General features: G+C 41.4%; 2 protein-coding genes across 4 annotated transcripts; both read right to left on the bottom strand.

Moving 5' to 3' along the window:
• Window positions 1–1,633: 1,633 nt before the first annotated feature.
• On the bottom strand, window positions 1,634–6,849 carry golga7ba (golgin A7 family, member Ba). Its single transcript, XM_049571286.1, has 5 exons — window positions 6,774–6,849; window positions 5,522–5,647; window positions 4,261–4,413; window positions 2,961–3,062; window positions 1,634–2,861 (listed from the first exon to the last, which is right to left on the bottom strand). Exons 1-5 carry the CDS (start codon window positions 6,819–6,821, stop codon window positions 2,778–2,780), a joined length of 513 nt encoding a protein of 170 aa, XP_049427243.1. The 5' UTR covers window positions 6,822–6,849; the 3' UTR covers window positions 1,634–2,777.
• A 3,232-nt stretch (window positions 6,850–10,081) lies between these two features.
• On the bottom strand, window positions 10,082–20,132 carry zfyve27 (zinc finger, FYVE domain containing 27). Of its 3 annotated transcripts, XM_049571940.1 has the most exons (14): window positions 19,823–20,132; window positions 18,050–18,281; window positions 17,847–17,917; window positions 17,550–17,736; window positions 16,747–16,842; window positions 16,231–16,343; window positions 16,020–16,138; window positions 14,968–15,039; window positions 14,333–14,353; window positions 14,062–14,082; window positions 12,132–12,273; window positions 11,927–11,973; window positions 11,726–11,807; window positions 10,082–11,604 (listed from the first exon to the last, which is right to left on the bottom strand). In XM_049571940.1, the coding sequence occupies exons 2-14, from the start codon at window positions 18,274–18,276 to the stop codon at window positions 11,534–11,536; spliced, it is 1,269 nt and encodes a 422-aa protein (XP_049427897.1). In that variant the 5' UTR covers window positions 18,277–18,281; window positions 19,823–20,132; the 3' UTR covers window positions 10,082–11,533. The 3 variants fall into 3 exon arrangements, with proteins under 3 accessions (XP_049427897.1, XP_049427898.1, XP_049427899.1); XM_049571941.1 differs by lacking the exon at window positions 14,062–14,082; XM_049571942.1 differs by lacking the exons at window positions 14,062–14,082; window positions 14,333–14,353.
• Between the last annotated feature and the right edge of the window lie 3,947 nt (window positions 20,133–24,079).

The following is a 24,079-nucleotide window of genomic DNA, read 5'->3' as shown; positions in this document are numbered from 1 at the left end:
TCCTAACAAAAATGTCTGTCTCGTCAACAACTCAATGTTCCACAACAGTGACAGACTCAGGATGTTTGAAGGGCAGGGGCGAAAAGGAAAAAAGGGCACCTACTGCATGACATGGGGACACGAGGGCAGCCAAAAGTGCACATCCACTCATTTTCATCCAAAAGGCCACATCGTCTTGTTTTGATCACTCAAGAGGGCAGCCAAAAGGGCACATCTGCTCGTTTTCATCATTCAAGAGTGCAGCTGATAGGGCACATCCTCTCATTTTCGCCACTCAAGGGGGCACTTTAGCGTGGCGTTTTCAACCGAGACCATCAGTGTTCCACAATGTTCACCAGCTAGTTGTAAACTTAAGCCCCGTTTCCACCAAACACTTTTGTTATGGTACTTTGGAACCAAAAGTGACCCTTCAGACATGGTACCTAGACCCTAGTGTTTCCTTCGCAAACAGTGCCCTTGAATGTGGGTGGGGTTGTTGTCACCCACTGCTCTGTCCAGTACTCACTGTATTCCCTCATTTTCAGTGACACAGATGGATGTATGCGCCTTGTTTATCGCCTACAGAATGAGGCTGCATGCAGACATTTTCAGAACAAAATAAAACAGGCTGCAGTGAGAGTGTCTCTCCATGGGATATTTAAAAAATAGCAGGTTTGTGCATCTAGTCCTTCTAAGGTAAGCTTGAGGGTTTAGTGCTGCCAGAGCCCACAGATGCTCTGTAACGCTTTTTTTTTTCTTTGAGTGAGGATTAGAATATATGCAGTTCACATAACCTGGCCAAAATGAATAAATATAAAAGCTTGAAGATCCACTCATTACTAAAAGTATATGTCATATAAAAACTAAAGTAATGGTCAAAGTTCTCATATGGAATATTTAAGGTGATTCAAGTCTTCACCTCATGCATTAAGTGACATTACAAGTTAAGATTCCACCATAAAAGTCGCTGACAGTCGGCCTAGCGAATAAAATTATTTTTTCTCTGACTTCAGCTGCAGCAAGAGGCAGCAAAACATCCTTTCATTTTATAGTTAGTTTACTAATAAAACTCTCCACAGTATGAACAGTGGTCACATGAGCCTAAAACCCAACCACAACTCAGCCCTGAGCAGGGTGACCATCCTCTATTGACCAGTCAACAGACTGCAGTGTTCACAGCTCCACCTTTTAGTGCCAGATCTGTGTGCTAGGTACCCCAACAGAGGGGTGACCAAAAATGGGAACGGTACAGAATGGTTCCATTGGTACCATCCACAACATTTCACTGTGGAAACAGAAAAAAGGCGTGCCGAACTGAATTGAACCGCACTGCTTGGTGGAAACAGGGCTTTTGTCTTTCTGCTGTTTGGTGCTGGACAGGTAATGTACAGCGGGTTTATAAGAGCTCTTTCACAAAACACAGTTGTGAACACTGATGATAGTGATAAGACAAACAAAACAGTGAAGCTGCATAAAACCAATACAAGCTAAAAGACACTAAAAGTTGAAAGAATGGAATGAGGCCATTATTAATGATGTTGTAAACACCTGTCTTTTTCTGCTGTGACAAGCCAAATGTCTGCCATAGCATAAGGTCTATTTTGTAGACTCACAGTTCAGTAACAAAGGAAGATGAGCTCTGTGCGGCTGTGATGAAACAGTATTTATTTGACACCAGTCATATATACCTCATTGCCACATGTATCAAACAACAAGCAGTACGAAAGTTTGTTTTTGCAGAAAATGTCACCAAAATAAAAGACACATTCACATTTGTGAGCCAGTTTTTGGCAGTTATTGTTCTTTGGAAGTTTGTTCAGAAATCAAGGAAGGGTTGGTGTACTTTAAAACCCTACAGATAAGATTCAGGAAGACTTTTTGACCCATCCTTTCTCTACTTAATACTGCATTTAATGTGCAGTATGTCTTTGCATAATCAAAAATTTAGGAAGAGTTGGTCTCACTCATTGAAACCGAGAGGTTAGTACTCAGGTATGTGCGTGTGTCTGTGTTTCTAACAAATAAATTATAGGCTTCATGTGAGAAATATGGAAGATCTGCTACATAAAATACATGGACGGGCTGAATGACATTCATCCACTACCAGACGGCATGATTCACATCAGAGGTGCAGGAGGTTCTTTGTACAGTTTATCTGGGCTGTGGGTGGGTGAAACTTTGTGATGCTTTCAAATACATCCTACCTACATTTGCTGGAAACTCAGCCGGAGCTACGTATAACATTTTTTTAAAGCCAGTGTCTGGTGTGCAGGGTTGTTGGTGATGAGTTCAGTCCAGTTTGGTCTGGTCTGGTGCAGCAGTGGTGGCTGAGGTATGAAGTTTAGTGAGGTTTATGGTCTTCACTCCTGCCTCAACACTCTTTCCTTCCTCTTCTTCTCTCATTCCTTTTCTAACCCAGCAGATTACACAAGGACAGGAAGCAGGAGGGAAGGTAATGGTACGATCACACAAAGTATTACCAGCAAATAAATAAATTAAAAAAAAGTTTTTTCTTTTCACTAACACATTGCATCCTACAGTATCATGACCGTGTTGGCGCATGCACATTTCTTTGCAACAAACTACAGTGCATGTTTTAAAAGCTTGAAAACACCTTAAGCACACGATGGCACGTCAGGAGGACTTGCCTGTCTTTGATAACAGCTTGTGAATCCTTTGTGTGAGCGTAGCTTTAGGATGTATGGGCTAAGTGTTGGAACAGGAGAAGCATCATTGTCCTAAGTTCTCCTCCAGGGCTGTGAGTGATCAGGGGGACATGGTCGTGAGGAAGTACTCAGTCACCGAGCAGTGCTGCCAGATACAGAGCTGCTCCCTGAGCTGGAGCCACTGGAACCCCGGTCTTCATAGATGGAAATCTCTATCTGGTGGGAGAGTTAAGGACCAAGATTGCGTTTGATTAAAAAGGACAGCTCAATCATAATGCTTCTCTACATGCACCCAAAGACATTGAGTAAGGATACGACACGCATTCCCCTTTCTATGGGATCTGTGATAAGCAGCCCTCTGGGAGCATAGATCTTCTCGTTCTGTTCCTGAATGTACTTGGCTATCTTCTTCAACACCTAAAACGCAGACAGAAGGAAAACAAGAAATGGAGTGAAATCCCAGACACATTATTCAGTGTGCTGGTTCTCAAACTACGGTATGTGTATCCCTGGTGGTACGCAAGCTCTATTACAACATTTCAAGTGAAAATACTGCCATGAGATCCCTGTAATGTAAAATAATAAATAAAATAAGTTTTTGTATTTTTGTTTCCATATCAGCCTGCTACAGTCACATAAATGAATGTAGCACATGCATACTTACAATAAGAGTTACAAGCTGAACTTTTTGGATGGCAGGATAGTAACAGAGGTAAAATGAATGATTTCAAAACAATGCACTCGCTGACGGCAGTCAACATTAAATAATCTGACTGGGAATAAACCTGCCTCCTCAGTGAAATGAACATAGCTGAATAATTTAGACCTACACTACTGTATTTCAATGTGGGTCATAGTGGTGGTACTTCGAGGACCTGATATTCTCTGAGTTGGTTGGTTCGCTGTCTGTACAAAAAATAATCATGTCCCTCCTCCTCCTCGTCATAGTGCTTCTCATGGCATTTACTAGAATCTACCGCACATAGATGAAAACAACCAATCAGAGCTGAGGAGTCTCTAAGGCAGCTTTCAGTCATGTCAATCCCTGCTCATGAACTGCAGTCAAACTGTCAAACTAGGCAGAGCTGATCAGATATAAATCAAGGTTCTGTTACTGCATTGCCTACTTCTCACCTCAAATGTTTTCAGTAACATATTTCAGTGTACTGTTTGGCTGTAAAATGAGAATATTTGTAACCCTGGTGTCATGTTGAAGACAGTTAACTAAAGTACAAAGCACCGCCCACTGGCTGGAGCAAACTTTCTCATTTTACAACTAAACAGTACACTAAAATATGTTTCTGAAAACATCTGAAGTGAGAAATAGGCAATGCAGCAACAGAATCTTGATTCATTGCCATTCACAAGTAATGATTGACATGACTGACAGCTGCGTTACAGACTCCTCGGCTCTAATTGGTTGTTTTCATTCACATGCTCTAAGACCATCACAAGCAATACAAGGAGGAAGATGATTTCTTCCACAGTTTATCTGTCTCAGGTAATACTGTGTGAATATAGTGACAGTTTTAGCTAATATTATAAAAAGTTATTTTTTATGAAAGTTACTAACTCCAGTTTTAAAATGCATAGAGTCTGAGATCATCGGTCTGACCTTCTCATAACGCGTCTCCATGCAGAGGAAGATGAGATACGCTGTAGCGCAGGCCAGACATCCCTCCAGGTACGACTGGCCTCCTATCTTTTCTGCCTCTGCGTAGTAGTTATTGAGCGTCTTTACGGTGTCCTCAAACAGTGTCCGCTCAATCTGGAGACACATGAAGAGTCATGAGTAGCAGGGTTACGGGTGGCAAAGATTGACAGTGACAGTGGAGACAAACAGTGAACAACATGAGGAGAAAGAGAGGGATATGACATGTAACAAAGCTCGAAATCCAACTGGGAACATTTCAGTTATATGTCTTTACAGGACTTTGCTATTATCCCTTATGTTAATAAAGTGGTAAGTAAAATGAACATAGACAACATGTCAATTTGTTTGTCTTTTTGTTATTAATATAATGAGCACATGCTGCAATGTCTACTCTTAGTATTCACCAGATTTTTTTTAATGATTCATGTATTTATTAAGATATATCCTCCTAGGACCCGAACTTTTGTTTGGTTCACATTTTTAATTTCTCCTCGCTATCTGGGATTAGTACGACCTGATAGTAAGTATAAATAACTAATAATAAATAATAATAATAATAATAAAGTCCTTATATCCTGAAACGTGACGATAATAAAGTCTCAACATGCTCAAACGAGCTGATGATAAATTCCTTATGATGATAAATTCCTTATGTCTTCCTTACATATGGTAAAATTTGTGGGGTGAATCAAACAACAAACATTATTAATCATAAATAAACAAGTTCTAACTTGACCATCTAACTTGATCAGGTTTTGTACCTTGGCCACATTTTGTCAGGATCGGCTGCAGACTGATTTAGCAGAGATGGCTGCCATCTTGTTTTTACATGGAATAGTGTATTGTGCTCTTACTGCCACTAGATGGCACAAAAAAGTGTCCATAAATGAGGACAACAGGTCTAAGTTAACTTGAATAAAGTATAAGGTCCAGTTAACCCAAAATCTGATGTCCTCATATGTGGACACAGGGTCTCAGGAGCTGAGTAACTGGTGTTCAAGAGTTAATAAATGCCCTAGGAAATGTTTGTATTACTGATGTGATGATCTTTTGATCAGTATAACTTACAATAATAAATGCATACTGCTTTGAATTTAGCAACTATCATCCCTTCTAACATGGAGGAAAGAATGCCATTAGAAAGACACATTGATTGATAAAACGACACACAACATGAAAACAATTCTTTTTTAAAACCAAAGTCACAGGTTAGTCTCCTCACCCTGCTCTCCAGCTCAGAGGGGAACTTGGTCTGAAACCTGCAGGTGGTCCCTTCGCTGTAGTCTCTCTGGATGAAGACTTTATTAGCCAGAGATGCACTGTGCCTCAACTCCTGCAAATTGTGGAACTGGGGAGGATACATCACACACACAAGTGCAGACATTACAGTGAGGTTTGATACAGTAAGTCTTTAATGAGCCCCCAGAGAGAGCTCCGTCTCTCTCTACGCACCTGTACACTGGCAATGTGTACAAACAGTGGCTGGTTTGGAAGTATAGGATGATAGAGGAGAAGCAGACGAGATGTGATCAATCTCTCTGTGGCTCAGTGTCTGCGCTCATTTTTGCCCTGTTGTCTGTTGGAGCAGAGCCCGGCTATGGACATACTATCTCTTCCACACACACACACACACACACACACACACACACACACACACACTCCTGTCTTCCTCCCTTTCTCACTGGTGTTACAGGGAGACGGGACAACATTTCACTACAGCTCACAACAGATCGATCAGAGGGAACAAGATGAGACGGACTGATAAAGGGCTGTCCAGACTCTTGTAATCTCTAGTGTTTGTGGTGGAAATGTTCCATCAAGGGGTATGTTGGATAAATATCAATTCTGTTAATCAGTGTTATTTATTTTGTGTGTGTGTGTGTGTGTGTGTGTGTGTAATTTTGTGGAAGCAGACAGATGCAGCCTGGAAAAGCAGTGCGGAAGGTCAGGACGGCGTGGCTTCTGTCCATGGTGCTGAACGCCATGCTTCCGCGCGTGCGTGCGTTTGTGTGTGTGTGTGTGTGTGTGTGTGTGTGTGTGTGTGGTCACTGTCTACACACTGGCCTGTCACCGGATTAACGGGGCGTCTCAACAGACAAAAACACCACAACAGCTTAACATCGCGGTGAAGTGATCCGTTCTTTCTGTCTCCATGAAACACAGCTGACTTTCACATTTCCAATTCTTCATGGTTTCCCCCTTTGAAAAACGCCGGAACACGTTTTACAGGAGGAGGACAGAGAAGCGAGCAGCCGTCGGGCGAACCTGGCATGATAATGTAGGACACGTCCGTCAGCAGTGTTGCCAGTGAGCCGCACAATGTGGCACAGTTACACCGTGCGCAGCCTACAATGCCCTCACTGACCACGCTAGCTGCACCTGTTTTATTCACATGGTAATAACGCTGTGTTTGAGCTTCTGAACCAAACCTCAGCGGGGAATTAAATAAAAGAGATATAACGTGCCAGGCTTACCTCTGTCGCCATGTTGCCATCCGCCGCCGTAGGGACGAGTCCCTGCATGCGCTGAAATCGCTTTAGTGGGACACGGGGACAGATTGGAGGAGTGGAGGGGGGAAGGGCGGGGGTCGGGTAGAGAGGAGGGGCGGGGCTAACACAAGTACACTGTTGAGGTCATATTAATTCAGCTTTTTCACTGTCTCACGTGGGTTGGGACAAGAGCGGTAACGGTTAATCGATTAGTTGTCAACTATAAAATTAATCAACAACTAATGTGGTGATCGATTAATTGGTTTGAGTCCTTTTTTTTTAAAGACATAAAATCAAAATTATCCAATTCCAGCTTCTTAAATGTGAATATTTTCTGGATTCTTTACTCCTCTATAATAGTAAATTTATTTTCTTTGGGTTTGGGACAAAATAACCTGGTCTCACTGCAAAGTTGTTGAAATCCGATGCTTGGGTGGGTAGTGATTTGCAGCATCAGACGACAAAAAAGCCATCCTTTAATTAACCTTTAACTGTGCACAGTGGCGTCAGAGGGAAACACAGCGGGACAAGAACGAAAGTTAAGGCAACGAAAGTCCTAGTAGGTGGGTCGGACAGGTAGTGGATGAGTCCAACAAACACTGAACTTCACCAGGGAGAGCGGTGCTTGCATCCTGTAAAATTATAAAGCAAAACCCTGTTTTTCTTTCCTAAACCTAACCATGTGCGTTTGTTGCCAAAACCTAACCACGTGTTTTTCTTGCCTAAACCCAACCACACGCGTTAGCTGTTGGAGGGCAAGAAAACGTCTATTCGCATTGTTGTACTGATATAGTGCGTTTAATTTGAAAGACTGTACGTAAACAGTAAATTTCCTCTGAAAACAGAAGTGTACGTATCTTGAATGAAGACAATGCATGTAACAGGCAGAAGTTGACACAGCCTCCCAGAACTTGAACAACCAACACACCCACACCTTTCATGTCATATCTGGACATGGAAAGTCCATGACCAAACGTCGATATACAACAAGGTCGGATTGCGAATGTGTTGGACAAAACAAGACATCTGAGGATGTCGGCTCTCGGAAACTGAAAGTTTTCATAATATTTTGAGATTGTACAGACCAAACAACTAATCCACCAATTAATCGACAATGAAAAAGTCGGTAGTAGCAGCCTTAATGTGGATGCTGCCCTAACGGTACTATCATAGACTGAAAACATAATAGACATAGCTACCATAACATCACCCTTCTGTTTTGAAGCCTTGAGGTCAGCATTTCAGCTATCGCCGTCTTGTTTGTTTGTTTGTTTTTGAGCCAAGGTTTACCAAATTTGGATAAGAGGCTGGAGCTGTAACATAGTGAGTAAGAAGCGAGGACACTATCGGCAGACAATATGTCACCCAAAGTGGCCCTTCCTTAAATATGCATACATTTAAAGCATTAATAAAATTGAAACAGGTGAACTATATAAAAAATAAACTTCCCTGCACAATTGGCATGAAAGGGAATAATTAGCTTTGGAGACCAAAGCCGTTTTTTTATGGCAGGCTGTAAACATGTTTATTTCTGTTAATTTAACATGGAGGTCTATGGGGACTGACTCACTTCTCGAGCCAGCCTCAGGTGGCCATTAGAGGAACTTCAGTGCTTCATTTTTCTTGATGACTTTCCTAAAAACAAATGTCTAGACTTGTACAAAAGTAGTCTCACGACAAATGTGTTGTAGTGTAATTATCTGAGATAAGGTAAGATAAGATGCAAATATTGTGAACAAGAATGAATCTGGGGTTGGCTTTCAATTTTGTTGGTGATACTGTTTACAAACAGTAACTGACACCTTCTGCACAGCATACCTTTAAAGACAACATTTATCTTGTCTTTAGTGTTACTTTTCAGATTAACCATAGCTCTGTTCTATTCAAGTGTCCCTGTAAACCAAACAGTGTGACAGTTAGCCAGCATGCAAAATACCAAGACCCTGAAACCAAAGCAGATAAAGGGAAATCAGTCATCATTGATTTTGTTAGCATCTGTGCTTTTTCTACTATGTAAGGATTATCCTTAACGGATTAACTGGCAACACTGACCTATTATGACTGAACAGTTGCCTATTTACACATCTAACGGACAAAGCCTTGTTTTTGGCCACCTGATGTATACATCCAATATTCACTCTCTTTTAGCTCTGTTTTAACCTCCTCCTCCTTCTGAGGAAAATATTTGTCTCTTTAGCTGCTAAATGTGTCTTTATGTTCCTCAGCTAGTTGCTGATGATGTCTGTCTGCTGTTTGGTCTTAAGCAGGTAGTGCACAGTGGTTTTATCAGGGCTCCTTTGGCTAAAGACAGTTGAAGAGAGCACCGAGAGGCCATAAAACCAAAACAATGAGCTGAAGGACACAAAAACGCTCTAAAGATCTGACGAAGAAGTGCAGATTTAGGTCGTTACTGGGTGTGAATGTTGCATGCTGAACAGCTGACGCTACACTGCAATGCTAGCACAAATGTGTTTGAATGTCATTGAACAGTTGAATGATACCAACACTGTAAAATATTTCAAGGTTTTTGAAAGGCTGATGCTACACTGCAGTGCTGGCTTTAATTCATAAGAGTGAATTAGTAGGAATAATTGGAAAAGCAATAATGGATTCAATTAGTAGGAATATCACTGAAAAGTTAAATAATACCAATACTGTGGAATATTTTAAGTGTTGCTGAAAAGCTGACGCTACACATCAATGCTGGCTTAAATGTGTAAGAATAGTTGGAAAAGTGGTAAGGTGTACAATTAGTATGAATTATTAAAAAGTTAAATAATGCCCATTATGCATGAAAGATGTGATTTTTTTTTTAAACCTGACGGTAAACTGAAAGTCCCATTTTTAAAATATAAATTTTCAAGATGTTCCACGGAAATTTCTATTTCTTTTTTTACCAAAAAAGTCACAATTTATCAAAAACTCAAGAGGCTTTAGTTGGATTACTAAAAGTCAGACACCAAAATTAAATGAAAACTCTAACTGGAACATCTGGGCTACCAAAGATACAAAATCAAGCCTTAGTGGAGCTGATGAGATGATTGATCTATCCTATCAGCTTATTTCCAACTAAACCTGAAATAAACTCTTTTTAATGTTGAATATTTTAATGTTAGGAATTCAGTGGTATTAAAGTTTTTACTTTACTCTTGAAGTAGTGGTTAAGTCTTACAATTAGGTATTCAGTTGCTTTAATTATGGCCTATCTTTGTTTACATACAACTGAGGCAAAGACAACAGCAAAGCCTGCTGGAAAATCTCAAACTCAAAATGACTGTATCTAACCAATGTGATTTTAAGTTAATGAAATCATCACAGAGTTTATTTCAATAATGGCATATCTCATCCATAAAATAAGGGCAACATATACAGACTTAATCATTAGGTCAAATAATAACTTGCACTTTCTGGAGATTTAAATTAAATATATTAGATATAGTAGAACAATTTATAGTAACAGTTCATATCTGATTACGATAAAAGCAAAGCAAACTTTTACAATCATCTGTGTCTGAATCATGATTAAAACAACGTTTCCACCACAATCCACATCTTGGGTTATAATGCCTCGACATCAATTCTTTTAAGTCCCGCTTGCAAGAGTGTGAGGCTCCGATGATGATTTCAGATGGTTACTCGGTCCATTTAGTCCAGTTGGGTCAACTTTGATCCAGTTAGAGGAACAGCACAGGCTCCGGGGACCTCGAGTAGCTTTTTGACTTATAGGCTGCTGCTATACTTCAAAAATCTGACATGTCAATACGAGAAAACGCCGACCAAAATGAAACACCGATTTGATCATTACAAGTAGATCAAGCTGGTCCAATAAACCAACTTATCTAAATTTCTTCCACCGCACTCCAGACGCTGGCAACTGGTCAAAAATGTAACATGATTCACTGCGGGCCATGTATTTTACTGCCATAGACGTACCATTGTTCTATGGAATACCATATCTATTCCCCTTTTGTCTTGTAAGATCCTCTAGGTGGTGGGAAAAACATTCTCCCAAAAGACTTGGACAAACTGACTATTAATCACATGACAATGTTGACCAGCTGCAGGTCAAAGTGTGCTGGTGGACCACAGGAGAGCGTGGCTGGCCAGCCTTCGCAAACGGTGGCAATCAGCCAAATGTGGAGCTTCTTATGGTCACGCGTCTATTATTTTGTTCATCTGAACAAACTAAATTCACACTGCCAGCCTTTACTTACACCATCGTGTTATCACGCCAGCCTTAGTCTTGTTTGTACAGAAAAGTCTTCTCAGCGTTACAGTACAGTTAAACTGCTACACAGGGCTGAAGATATCAACATTCAAGTGGAATCGACTTTGTGACGAGGCGAAGCATGTAAAAGCAAAACCACCGACAGCCTATAAACGCGACACCAGCCCAATACTGGCCTCCACCCTGCATGATTTGCACCTCCCTCTGCTCAGCAAAGGGAAAAGGTCCTTTGATTTTGTGCTCTGTAGCAAGTCTCATTAATTCATGAGGTCCAGTTCTTCATTGAGATTTGATACAACAAATATTTAACATATCACAGTAGAAGTCCCATACGCAACACGAGTAGTTAAGGAGGGATACGACTACTAAAGGCATTGGGGGGGGGGGGCTGTTGACACATGTAAGTGCCTTAACTTGAAAACCAAGGTATGTGTTAGGGTTTCAGTCACTTGGAGGAGGGCTCGGGGGAGAACAGTGAGTGGCCTCCAGCTGGCCACTGGGAGACGAGACCGACATCTCATTGTAACTTGATGAGAGAGGAATTACAGGCAGCACAGACAAACACAGTCTCTCTCTGGGCCTCTGGAGCTGAGGAGGAGAAAATGATGAGAAAATAAGATCATTAGTCGGATGAGTAAGAGGGACAGAGACTGTCTAAAAATAAAACTGTTAGAATGAGCCAGTTTTCGAAATTTGTTTCCGTTCTCACCTGTTGCCCCCATGCAAGATCTCAGCACCTTGAAGGAACAGCAGCGGGAACAGAAGCTGTTGCCACAGTTACTGCAGCTTCTCTGTGATACAAAGAGACACTGCTTTAAAGCTTGTGACAATAGAGCAGGAAGACAAAATTAAATATGATGACGAGATGCCTAAATATATCCCAATTCTTGTCACAAGTTTTCAGTCTCACCCTTTTCTTCAGCACTGAGAAGACGGCGTTGCAGCTAGAACAGTTTCCTTTGGAGCAAAACACAGATAGATAGAGAGTATTAGAAAAAAACAAATCAAATGCAGTTCAGAGCTGCAGTGTGAGACTAACCTCAGACAGATTCTTCTTCTATCACTGAGGTATAATAAGAGGAAATAAACCGGCAGATGAGTCACAGCAGACTGACCTGTGCTGGTGGTGGGGTAGCGTTTACGCAGTTTCTCAGTCAGTTTGGACACCTTGCTGCGTATTGGTTCGTTGCGGCTCAAGAGACCATTTTCGGAGATGGTGTCATACTCGGGAGCTCCAAGAGGCCCGTCATCATCCTCCTGAGGGAGGAGGGGGGAGGGGGTAGAGAGGAGGAGGGATGAACAAAGAAAAATGCAGTCACGTACTGTGTAATCTGAGTTAGTCGCTTGGAGTATGACAACCTGCCCAGGAAACAGAGCCAACCTTAGCAGCAGGGTATAAACTGGATCAAATTCACTGTGAATTTCAGCCAGTTTGACAAATAGATGTTTGGCAAATAAATCAAGCATGATGATGGCAAGTATCCAAGCAACTAGGGAGACTGACAAAGGTGGAAATACTTGCATTTACAGGAAAAATACATGCATGTTTATAGCGCTGTGCTTAATCTATCTGCCAAACATGAGGACACCAAAGCCCCTAAAGAGCTGTGAGGAGAAAAATAATTTTCATCATTATATCCTTTGATTGCTCAGCCTATACAGATATAACAAGCGGTGCTGATACCTCTCTATAGCTGCCAACAGCATGCCTCATCTACCTACATACTACCCAATAAGGCTACATTCAGATTGCAGGTAAAAGTGAACAAAATCAAATTTTTTTGCTCATATATGACTCAGATCTGTTTCTTTTCTCCCAATAACAGTGTGATCTTTTCAATTCTTATTTGGGCCACTTTCATATGTGGTCCTAAATCAGATGCAGGCCTGATTTCTATGCAAGGTGATCTCAGTCTGAACGTTCATATCGCAATTCATACAACTTTTACATCATTCGCCATTAGTGAGTGTCTTGCCGCATGAGTTTCATGAAGAGGCGCTTACAGATGTAGCTCAAAATCACCCCGACATCCTGAAGTTTTGGATGAATTCTGTCTCAGTGAAGCCATTAATGTCTCACTCCCACTACTCCGGGCTCCGGATCCACACGCACTTCCGTACAGAAGTAGCAGCCATTTGCTCCACAAAAAAAACTTTCTCCTCACCCTGGTCTTCATTATCATCTGCTCACGAATCCCCTGGTTTCTCCTGCACATCAACTTATAAATGAAACTGTTAACACAGACTTCGGTGGCCTCCATGTTTACTTTCGTACGACAGTGTGCTGCTTGCATTGTCTTTGTTATTGTTCTTTTGCGCATGCAAGCCAGTTCAGGACTGTGACCAGTTCCCACTGGAATCTATTATTGGCCACATTTACAAAATATGAAGAGCCAAAGAAAAAAAAGTCTGAGCTAAGCAATAAATCCAAATTGAGCACTAAGGCTTGCAGTGTGAACGTAGCCCATGACTTGTTAAAGGGTCGATTTCCCACTTTCTCAATGGCAATGAGTCAGTCAGGTTGGTACAGCCTGATTTGCTAAAAGAAGCATCTACAGCTTTATAAGATGGCAGACTAGAGAGTCAGAGAATCACACAGGTCATCTGGAGAGCAGGATAACTTGTTTCTGCTTGCTGTGTGTTACACGGCAAACAGCCCGTTTGAAAACATGCCAGAAACTCTAAAATAAATCTGATACTATGCAGAAACTTTTATGTATTACACTGTGTAATTAAATAAAGAAAATGCTTTAATGCAAAACACTAGCTAATGGTGGGCTTTCAATCAAAACACACAAACACTGCAACACGTTAATGAGTCCATAACACTGTAATGACATGAGGAAGGAACAGCTGATTTCATTAATGCCAGATGTCTCATGAACAATGCCAGTTATGCAGACTTGAAATGAATGATGGGATTATTGGAGACAACAATCATGGCCCTGTTAATTCTAGTGTTACCTACAACTATCACATGACTCATGCCAAGGGAACAAACACATGATGGATGGTGTGATGGGAGGCACTGGGAAATCCACTTACCACTAAGACCAAAGGGGTTTCCTTATCAGATAGCAGAACAACACATGAGAACAATGTTACCCACAAACACTGATACTCAGTGTGATTACACAGGAGCATACCCAAAAACCATGCTTCAAAGGGCAAAGCAAGAACTACACCACAAGGCCACCTCACACAAGGTTACAACACATGACGTCATTGTTCATGTGTCAGGTGGTTCTTTATTGTGGGTTTAGTGGGTGGAGGTGCAGTAGCCTCTGCTAAACAGAGGGGAGGGGGCGACACTCACCTGCAGGGAAACTGAATGTTCCTGAGTTCAGAGGACAGCAGAGAAAGAACAGGAGGTAACACAACAGACGTCACGAGGGGAAGACTTTTCACACAATCATGGCAAGCTCCAACAATTGTGATTGAAATATGTAATGAAGAATTTTTTCCTAAATTGACCAGACATTAGTCCACACAAACGATCCAAAATGACAAAGCAAAAAAAAATGACTTTTGCTACAAAATCAAAAACTGAAATCTCTCATTATTACTTTAATATTCAGACTCTTTGCTAAGACACTCCAGGCGCATCCTGCCTGCTTTAGTTACACTTGAAGTATCTCCGGACCTTGACTGAAGTCTACCTGTGGCATTTAGTTGTCATTTAACTTTCCGTGGCCAGATACGGTCACTGGTGGATACACAGGTGATACAGCTGCTGTAATGCATGTTTTTACCCTGGGGTGTCTTTTATCAACTATTTAAGAAAAAAACAGTAAGAAGAAATATTAGATGCCTGGGTGTCTTCATTTCACCATCAGATCTGATATGATAAGGAATAAGTAGGGGTAGCCAGGAAAGAAAAACTTTAGGGAATATCAACAGCAAACCAAGGGTAAGGTTAAAAAACACAGTTAAGTTTAGAGTAGTATTTACCTCAATGGCATCCTTAAATTCATCATCAGGCTCTGCCTCCTCAGCTTCCTCCACACTGCCAGGAGACAAGTCCTGTCATCAAACATACACACACAGACACACACAAATATTTAAGTCCATTAAACTGTTTTTCACCATCTTTGTGAATAAGATTTTTTTGGCAGGCCTAAACTCATTATCATGACCCCTCCCTTATATTATAAGCACTACAGCATCCGTGGTTCACCAATTCAATCCACAGCCTACAGTTGCTATCTAGCTATTATTAATACCTGCAGGGGTGTATGTATTAATACCTGTATTAATATGCGTAAGTGACCCAAGCTCTAAAAATATGCATTAATCAACCACCTGACCTGACAGCCAAAGTGCCAACTTTATGCATATTGTAGCACAATTGTCAGGACTGAAGACCGAGACAACAACACAGAGTTCTGCTGTGCCACTTTGTGTTTGTGTATGTTATAGAGACAGAGAAACAGAGAAGGAAGGGAAGGTGGAAGGTGGACTATTGCACACAATGTTTCTGTGAGTTACTAATAACTTACTCAGGATGCTACTTTGCCACTTTATCACACATAAACCCTGCATTATTGCTTTGGGTTGTTGCTGAGATACGTCAACATCCTCACTATACTGGACTCGACAGCCAAGACTTGCCCCCTCAGCATTTCAGAGCAAAACAATACTACACATTTGTTTCACGAATTTGAAACTTATATCTCATACACTTTACTGCATTTTTTTTTTTTTAAATCATTCAAATTTAGCTGTGTGACCCATTTTTTCTGTGGTGTGACAACACATATTTATTTTTGCTGTACCCAGATTTCAATCTATAAATACTGGGCTGATGGTCCCAGGATCAGCACCTTGGACAGTGGCCAAGCTATAACTGATGGACATGCATTACTCCTACCAGATCAGAGCAAGGGATGAACTGGATAAGAAGCTTACAGCCACGGTTGGTTTTAATGTAAATCACAACCACTAAATCACTCAGTATTGAAATACCCATATACACTTTGCTCCACCAAGCTCCTTCCTCTTACCTCCACACTAGTTGGTGTGGGGGTTCTGTCCAACAAGTTGCTGTGTTCCTGTTCTTCACACTTTCCCTCTGAGGCCTCGGCTTGGCCCAAGCAGAGCAGCTTCCTGAAGTCCAACAAAACTGGAACCACAAGAACAACCACTTTAGCATGACTCTCTTAAATGACAGTTAGTGTTGTTCAGCCGTGCTCTATACGGACAGGAAGGACTAACCTCTGCAGAAGTCTCTGTTCCACAGGAAGATGACGTTGTTGAGCCCAGCGAGCACCCAGCCGAGAGGAGCGACATAGAGTAGGCACACCAATACTAACATCCCTCCATAGAACCTTGAAGGAGATATTACAAACGTCAGGTCACACTCAAGACACACTACCATGTAAGTGACTGATCTGCCAGTGCAGTCTGACCTAGGCTTAAATAATATGGTGTTTAGATTAAAGTGTTTGCATGGACTTTCTAACAGAAAGATTTTTATGCTGTTCCAAATCACATAGAACAGAACACAGCACATAAAGTAACATCAACTTAAAATGAGAATTGGGTAAAAAAAAATGCCATTTCATTATTCTTAGATCCAATATGACCTTATCTGGTCTGTTGTGAAGAAGTCCATGAGCAGAACAACGATAATGTTCAATGACTCGACTGCTCAGTTCTGCTCACGTACAGATGGTACTGTGTGTGTGTGTGTGTGTGTGTGTGTGTGTGTGTGTGTGTGTGGCTGTAGACCTTGATGACTTGGTATGGTTATCCCAGTACAGGACCTTGTAAAAGGTTTCTGCTGACTGGCAGGCGGAGGACAACATGTCATCCAGGTGCTTCAACCTAATAGAAACAACAAACATGAGCACACCCACAGACACAAACACTGTAAGAACAAAGATGCACTTCAACCCATCCATGAACAAACACAATGTGCAAATGTCACACAGACTTTAGACACCAGGGTACAAGCCATAGTTTGTAAACCTGTTCTCAAAAAGGGCAACTGATGTCATATATTCATTTTTTTAATGAACTGTTTTTTATGAAGGTCTAAAACAAAGAAAACAAGCAAATGTAAAGGTATCCTGTGGAGTTTGTGCCCACAGGCGGAGCTGTAGGGCAATGCTTTGATGACTGGGGACCCATTTTTTAAACAGCTTCGCAAATGTTTTATGAGGCAGGAAATAAATAAAACAAGTGTGTAAGGCCTCAAGGATACTCATTTTTAACGGTAGATGTGAAAGTACCCAAACATTCATGAAGCTGTTTACCGAAGTAACTGCAATGTTGAGGTAAAGTGGCGTTAACTCAACACACTTTTTTCAAACAGATTTGACAAAGCAAAATACCAAACATAATCCAGTCCCTGCTTCTCAAAAGTGATTATTTGCCTTATGTGTAAATTTTTTAGCTTTGGGCTATTTTCTGACATTTTATAGACTCACGAGCAGCAAATGTTCAAAAAAATTACAGATGATTAGATAATGAAAATAATCATTATTTGGCCCTACAGCACATGACCCCATCCCCTGCAGTGTCATCCTTACAGGTCTTTGACTTCCAGCATGGCCTCCTGTTTGGTTAGATGCACTGTCAGCAGGTCTCTGCGGTGCACAGCGTGATAGCGCCTCCTGTGGAGCTCAGCGTCCGAGGCTCTGCCCCCACACCTGTCCTGCAGGTAACCCAGGGCAGCAGGCGCCGCCACCGCCACCACACCCACTGTGATCCAACCCACTGACACCAGAGAGGCAGACACAGCAGTAAGTTAGTAAATTATTCAGGTGTCTTTTAAAAACACCAAACAAAAGCCAGATCGATATTAATTGCCTATTGCCTCATGTTACCTTCATTAACAGTGCAGAAGAAGACATTGAGGAACAAACAGACGAGCAGAGAGCACAGGGGCATTTTCCATCTGAGGGATAAGAGAAACAGATTATACTGAATACTCAAATACAAATTTGGCTTCCTGCCAGTGCTGCTCAAGCCCAAAAGCAATTATATCACATGATGCTCAAACAGGCCGCAGACAAACACTCATACACACCCAAGCAGGAAGCGGGTCAGCTCCACTGCGTCTGCAGCTGGTTCTAAAAACAGAGCCATTCTCTTATAGGACACCACCATGTTGAGGAGGTCAAAGTTTGGTGTGCACCGCGGGCTCCCCAGCTCCGAGGCATCTGGAGACCCTGGGGTGTCTTTAGATGATGTGTGTGCCAGCTCCCCCCCTTCCCCTGTGCCATGCGAGGGGTCCTGGGACACGCCGTGCATCATCACCCCTGCACAGAGTGAGGTAAAGAAAGCAGGCAGGAGTCAGTGGATGAACTGACCTTGAAAAGGATACAATATTTCTGCTCGCTAATGTCACTAGAGAGATTTACTCTGGACCCGACTGAACCAATTTCACGATTTGGTCCTGGACGAGACCAGATTAGCAAACAGGAAAAATAGAGATTGGAAAGGAGTGCGGAGACTGTAGCCTGGTTCCTGACAGTCACACTCACAACTCAAGGGAAACAACATTATCAGGCAGGGGAGACTGAAGCCTTTGATTGCCTCATTTTAAAAAAAACAAAAAAACAAACAAAAAAAAAAACTGTTTAAAGAATCGTGCTGCAACAGTGGTGGAGTTATAATCCAGGGTGTGTAAGTACTGTAACATCCCGGGTAGATGTGGTTACAGGTGTCACACAGGCTTTGCTGTATTTGACCATGTTGGCTTACTGCTTGTTATACAAACGCAAGGGCGGGAAAGGCTGCTTAAATGAAATGCAAGCACAGGTATGTTGTTGATCCTCCATCAGCTGATGATCACACAGTTCAGCCGACAGTTCAGTGTCAGCTGTGTGTGTCTTTCTTGTGCCACATTAAAATGAAGTGCCGGTCATGCTTTTTTGGAGCGCACCCACTGCATTATTCTGACCAGAGACAAGACAAAGTCAATGCTTTGCGAGTCACATGGAAGTCTGAAGTCTTTGCACTCAAGTCCCAAGTCAATTCACATACATTGAAATAAGTTTGTTGGAAGTTGTGTCTCTGTCTGTCATTTTTGTCCTGCACATTTTGCATACCATACTTGCATTTGTGACTCGAACCCACACTTTTGCTTCTGACAACACCCAACAGAGGTGCAACACACCTGAAACTTTCAACTAGTGAGGGCAGCTGAATTGCATTTTCAGAGCAGTATTTAACTGAAACAATGCAGTTTTTGGAGTATTCAGTATATTAACCAAATACACATTCAGTGAAGAATTATAGCCTAGTATTTTAAAAAAAAAAGCTCCTCTATAGGCTGTTTAGTGTCAGTCAGGAGTAGAGGAAGTTTATTTTGAACCTATATAAAGTAATCTAGGAGGTAGTTATCTTTACAATTCTGAGTTCAGCATCACTGAATGAGCAGAGGGTTAGTACAGTGTACCATTATTCAATTTAAAATGTTATGATGGGCTTTTAAAATAAGTGACCACACTGACAGGTACCTGATATAGTCTTCAACAGAGCGACCATAACTTACTGGAGTACTTTGTTTTCAAAACAAGTAACATCAGTCATAACCTGTAACAACACTATAAATATTTATTTAAAGAGCACTCCATCCCGGACCATAATCTTGTTACAATAACGTGTGAAAATAAACAATTCATTGTGACATTGAGCAGCTACGGAGGGAGGGAGCATCCAAATCAGCGCTCGGTACTGTGGCCTGCGAGATGCTGTCAAACAGGAAAGTTAAGTTGTCAGAGGGAAACTGCTAGAGATATTATTGTCACCTCAGCCCAGCCAGTATTATGTGGCGGATATGAAGGAGGTAACATACCTCAAGCTGAGTGTCCAACAGCCAACTTGTGAGGCAGCAGCAGCGGAGAGGAGCTCAGGCGTAACTGAAGAGCCCCACCGACATCGTCAGCCTGGAGGAAGGAAGAGCCTCCAAAAATTCAACCGGCCCGGTCAACATAGCGGCAGCCTGCCCTCCTGCGTGAACATAAACCTGTCAGACAAAACGGTCTGTATCACTGTCCGGTTGTCTGCGCGGAAAACCAACGGGTGAAGCAGATATTTTGTTTGGCTGCTTCTCCTAGCTGGCTTTGTTAGCTCTGACTCCTTCCCCACTACGTCCGCTTCCTTGTTTAATCCAGGCCGAACAGTCGAGCGCAGACAAGGGCATATGTGCCATACAATCGATCACAGAGTGGGATGAGCTTTGGCTGCAGAGTTTAAAGGGCATTCAGACTTCCAATTGTTATTTCCATTGTCTAGAAGAGTTTAATCAATATGTGTGGTGATGAGCTACTGTCTCTCAAAGCCGGAAACCAGTGAAGGAAGTCTCAATCTAGTGAGTCTGGAGCTGCTCCATAGACTATGAATAGGAGCCAGATTTTATGGACTCACAAAATGTTTTCTTTTTTATATACCCAAATGAGCTTCATTCTCTTGTAATGTCCTCAGCTCTGAAATAGAAAATGTACCCATACACTCAGAACATTACCCTGGTGATCCCAGTGTCATCTAGGACAGTGGTTCCCAACTGGACCAAAAGTGGGTCTTGGGTCCATTCTGACTGGATCGCAAGTGACTCACAAACATGTCAAGTTTGTATAAAGAATAAGTACAGTGAATTTCCAGCACAGAGTTTGTATTTTGAAGCGTTATTTCCTGCTATAGAATGAGTGAATGACGGACAGCTACTTGACAGATGCAGCAAACTTGCTCGACAGCATGGACAAATACAAAAATGACGCTTAATATTTTAAACTGTGTGGACCTTGAACTAATGACTAAGGACAAATCTGGATTATACCATATGACATCACAGACTGGTAAATCTACCTAAAAAAAATTCTGTTTAAAATAATAATTTGTGCATGCTGTGTTTTGTTTTTTTTGTTTTTTTTTATCTCTGTTACCTTGTTTAAAAATGTTCTCTTTCCCCCTAACTGAAAAATCCAGAATTCATATGCAAATGTTTTTTATTTCCAGAGTTTAACCAATGGACATTAAACATCTCCTACGTCCCTGTAAAGTCACATTTTCACTCTATGTACACCGGAGACTTTAACTTTAACTGTGAAGTAGCACTTAGCAAAATGCATTTTGAGTGGAAGAAAATTTTAAAATAACCTTGTAATGTTATGCCTTGTTGAAAGCAGCGAGACAGAACAGCAGCTGGAGGACACTTCAGAGAGGGCAGTGGGGGGCCAGCGCTGAGATTGAGGGAGAACTGCACATTCCCACACAACTATAATTCATTCACTCTGATTTTGTCACAGACAGTTTACTTTGGAGATTAAAAGTGAGAAGTGAGAGTCCTCTAGGCTACTTGATACTGCCTCATTACTACAGAGCAAACATGACAAATGGAAACTGTGAACTTTTAAGTGCCACCAGTCAGTCCTACAAAGCTGAGCATTTGACGATCGGAATCTGAGTTTTATTTGGAGTGTCACTGCAATTTAAAGTAAAACTCATATATTGCAGTACTGTTTAAGTCATTTGGTGCAGTTCCTCCTCCACAGGACAGAAACTGTGCTCTGCAGCTGCTGGTGGACAACTAATGACAGTTGCGTTTTCTGCAGGAATTTGGAGCTTTGTTTTCACACCAGAGCGCACACACAGGGGGTAATAAAGGGAGAGGTGAAACAGAGATAAAACCCCAACCCTAACCTTAACACGAAGACACACAGTCAACAGTTACTCAACTGCAGAAACTTTGATGACATGTGTTGTACTGTGGAGTTTAGTGATCTTTAAACAGTGGGTTCAGTTCAGTGGGAAATGTAGCCATTTACAAAGGTGCGCGCACACACACACACACACACACACACACACACACACACACACACACACACACCTTATTTCCTTATTAAAACATCCAAACTACTGAGTCTGCAGACAGGTAGGGTGTGATGGGACAAGACTATCTCCTGGGACTCTGGAATGATTTCATTAAGCTTTAATTAAACTGTTTAGCAGCTGCAGCAAGTTCATAAGTACCTCATCATTTGTGACTCCATCACACCGCAGCCAACAGCTCTTTGAACACATGTATGAGAAGATGTGATTTATTTGACTACACAATGATGCAAACATCTGGTCTGCTATTGTGTGGGTGTATGTAACATATTATCATTGTGTCCGCTAAAGGCCTTACAGTAGATCTTGGTGGTTATTGCAAGAACAGGAGACAGCAGATTTCAGGAAACTGCCTGTGAGTGACGGTAAGGTCTTGTGAGCTACATCTGCACCAGAGTTCAGGCGAGCTGAATTTGTCATGACACTTGAAAGTTGTAATTTGACATTAAAATATTTCTGATATGATAAATGCAAAAGACATCCACTGACTAAACACCTGCACTGCAAATATTCACATTTGCCTTATCTTAGTTTCTTTGATTACAGGATGTGATCACAAATTTGTACATAGTGAAATATGATCTTTATCGCCCTCTACTGGCAATCTGAATGGCTTCTGAGAATGATCTTTCCTCCACTGGTGACAGATCTGGCTGCTGTCTCACTGTCACGCAGCTGACATGGAAAGATTGACTTCTTGAGGTGGACTGAACTCTGCAGAGGCTGTTGCTTATCTGGGCCTGGATGCATTGTCTGGTATCAACAGCTTATGTATATCTTCTTTGTCACTTTTTGGACCTCGGCTTCCATGGTATGTTGGTACAATAAAAGAAAGCTGTCATACTTTGTCCATTTTCTGAGCAATTTCCACACTTTTAATTAAATAAATGACATTTTCCACACAAGTAGTCATATATAAAATGCATATTTAGATACAGAGGCACACAAACAATTAGAAAAACAAGATCGCCATAAATAAGAACACAAACTGTGATGGCCATCAGAAAACTAGTTGAGAAAAAAATGGCACTTAGAAAACACTAAAAGGTTCCACACATTTCATATAAATAAATGCTACTGAGCCTTCATGTACGGTTGTGGCTGATCACATAGCTACAGTGTCTATATTTTGTCTTTCTAGAACATTATCACTGAAATACAGCTGATCTTATTTGTTTTAGTAACAATAATTTATGGTATGACCTCAATGACACACTTGACAGTTCCTATAATTTTTTGAGGTGCTACTTTCTAGTCTGAGAGCTCTTAGAAGTAACACCTGGGATTTTAAAAGGAGGACGTGTTAGAAAAAGGTGAAACAGTACAGGCAGGAGAGTCCCTCTTATGAATTAGTCACCTATTATCTGACAGTTAATAGAACAGCCAGAAATCCATTTAAAGGAACACTTCACCCTCGACATAACCATTTGTGTCAGTTATCAGTTACTCATTGCGTTTCACATTGAACTTGTTAATAAAAAAGTCTTGCATGCTTTCAAGGTGAACAAAGAATCCAAAAACAGAGATAAGTATTGATGAATCAAAGTCTTAGGGGTCCACGTTTAACAACAGCAAAACTATCCTTTTACAAACTCTCACACAACCTGTGCAGTTTAATCCAAGTTTCATTTATCCGGATGAATGTTCAGTACTTCCCAGACAGACAGCCATTTTGGACAGGGAACTGAAACATATCTGTGTTCTTTTCAAAGCCAGACTCTATTGATAAAAACATTAATTTTACCTTGCTGAAAAGGGGACATGCAGGTCCACCGCTGCCTCAGTCAGATAGTTTGTTTGTGTTATTGTGTGACTTTGGTGTTTTAAAGGGTTAGTTCAGACTAACCAAAGTCACACAATAACAAAAATTAACTGATCAAGACAGCAGTCAGTGGACCAGCTGCTCACAAGGTCAGTGAGGTAAAATTACTGTTTTTGTCAATGGAGTTTGGCTTTAAAGAGAGCACAGATAGGTTTTATTTTCCGTTCAGTTCCTTGTTCAAAAGAACTATCAGGGAAGTGCTGGACATACAACTGGATTGATGAGACATGGATTATACTGTGTGAGTTTTGTGAGAGTTTATTAACAGATGTTTTGATACAGTTTTGCTGTTGTTACACACGGTCCCCTATGACTTGAATCCATCAAGAATTTTTTCTGTTTTTGGATTCTTCGTTCACCGAGAAGGCGTGCAAGAAAAAGAAAACACAAGGACGGATATTC

Source organism: Epinephelus fuscoguttatus, linkage group LG3 (genome assembly GCF_011397635.1).
Source record: "Epinephelus fuscoguttatus linkage group LG3, E.fuscoguttatus.final_Chr_v1".
NCBI classification, from domain to species: Eukaryota; Metazoa; Chordata; class Actinopteri; order Perciformes; family Serranidae; genus Epinephelus; species Epinephelus fuscoguttatus.
The sequence above is the reverse complement of the archived record's forward strand: the minus strand, read 5'-3'. Positions and strand labels throughout refer to the sequence as shown.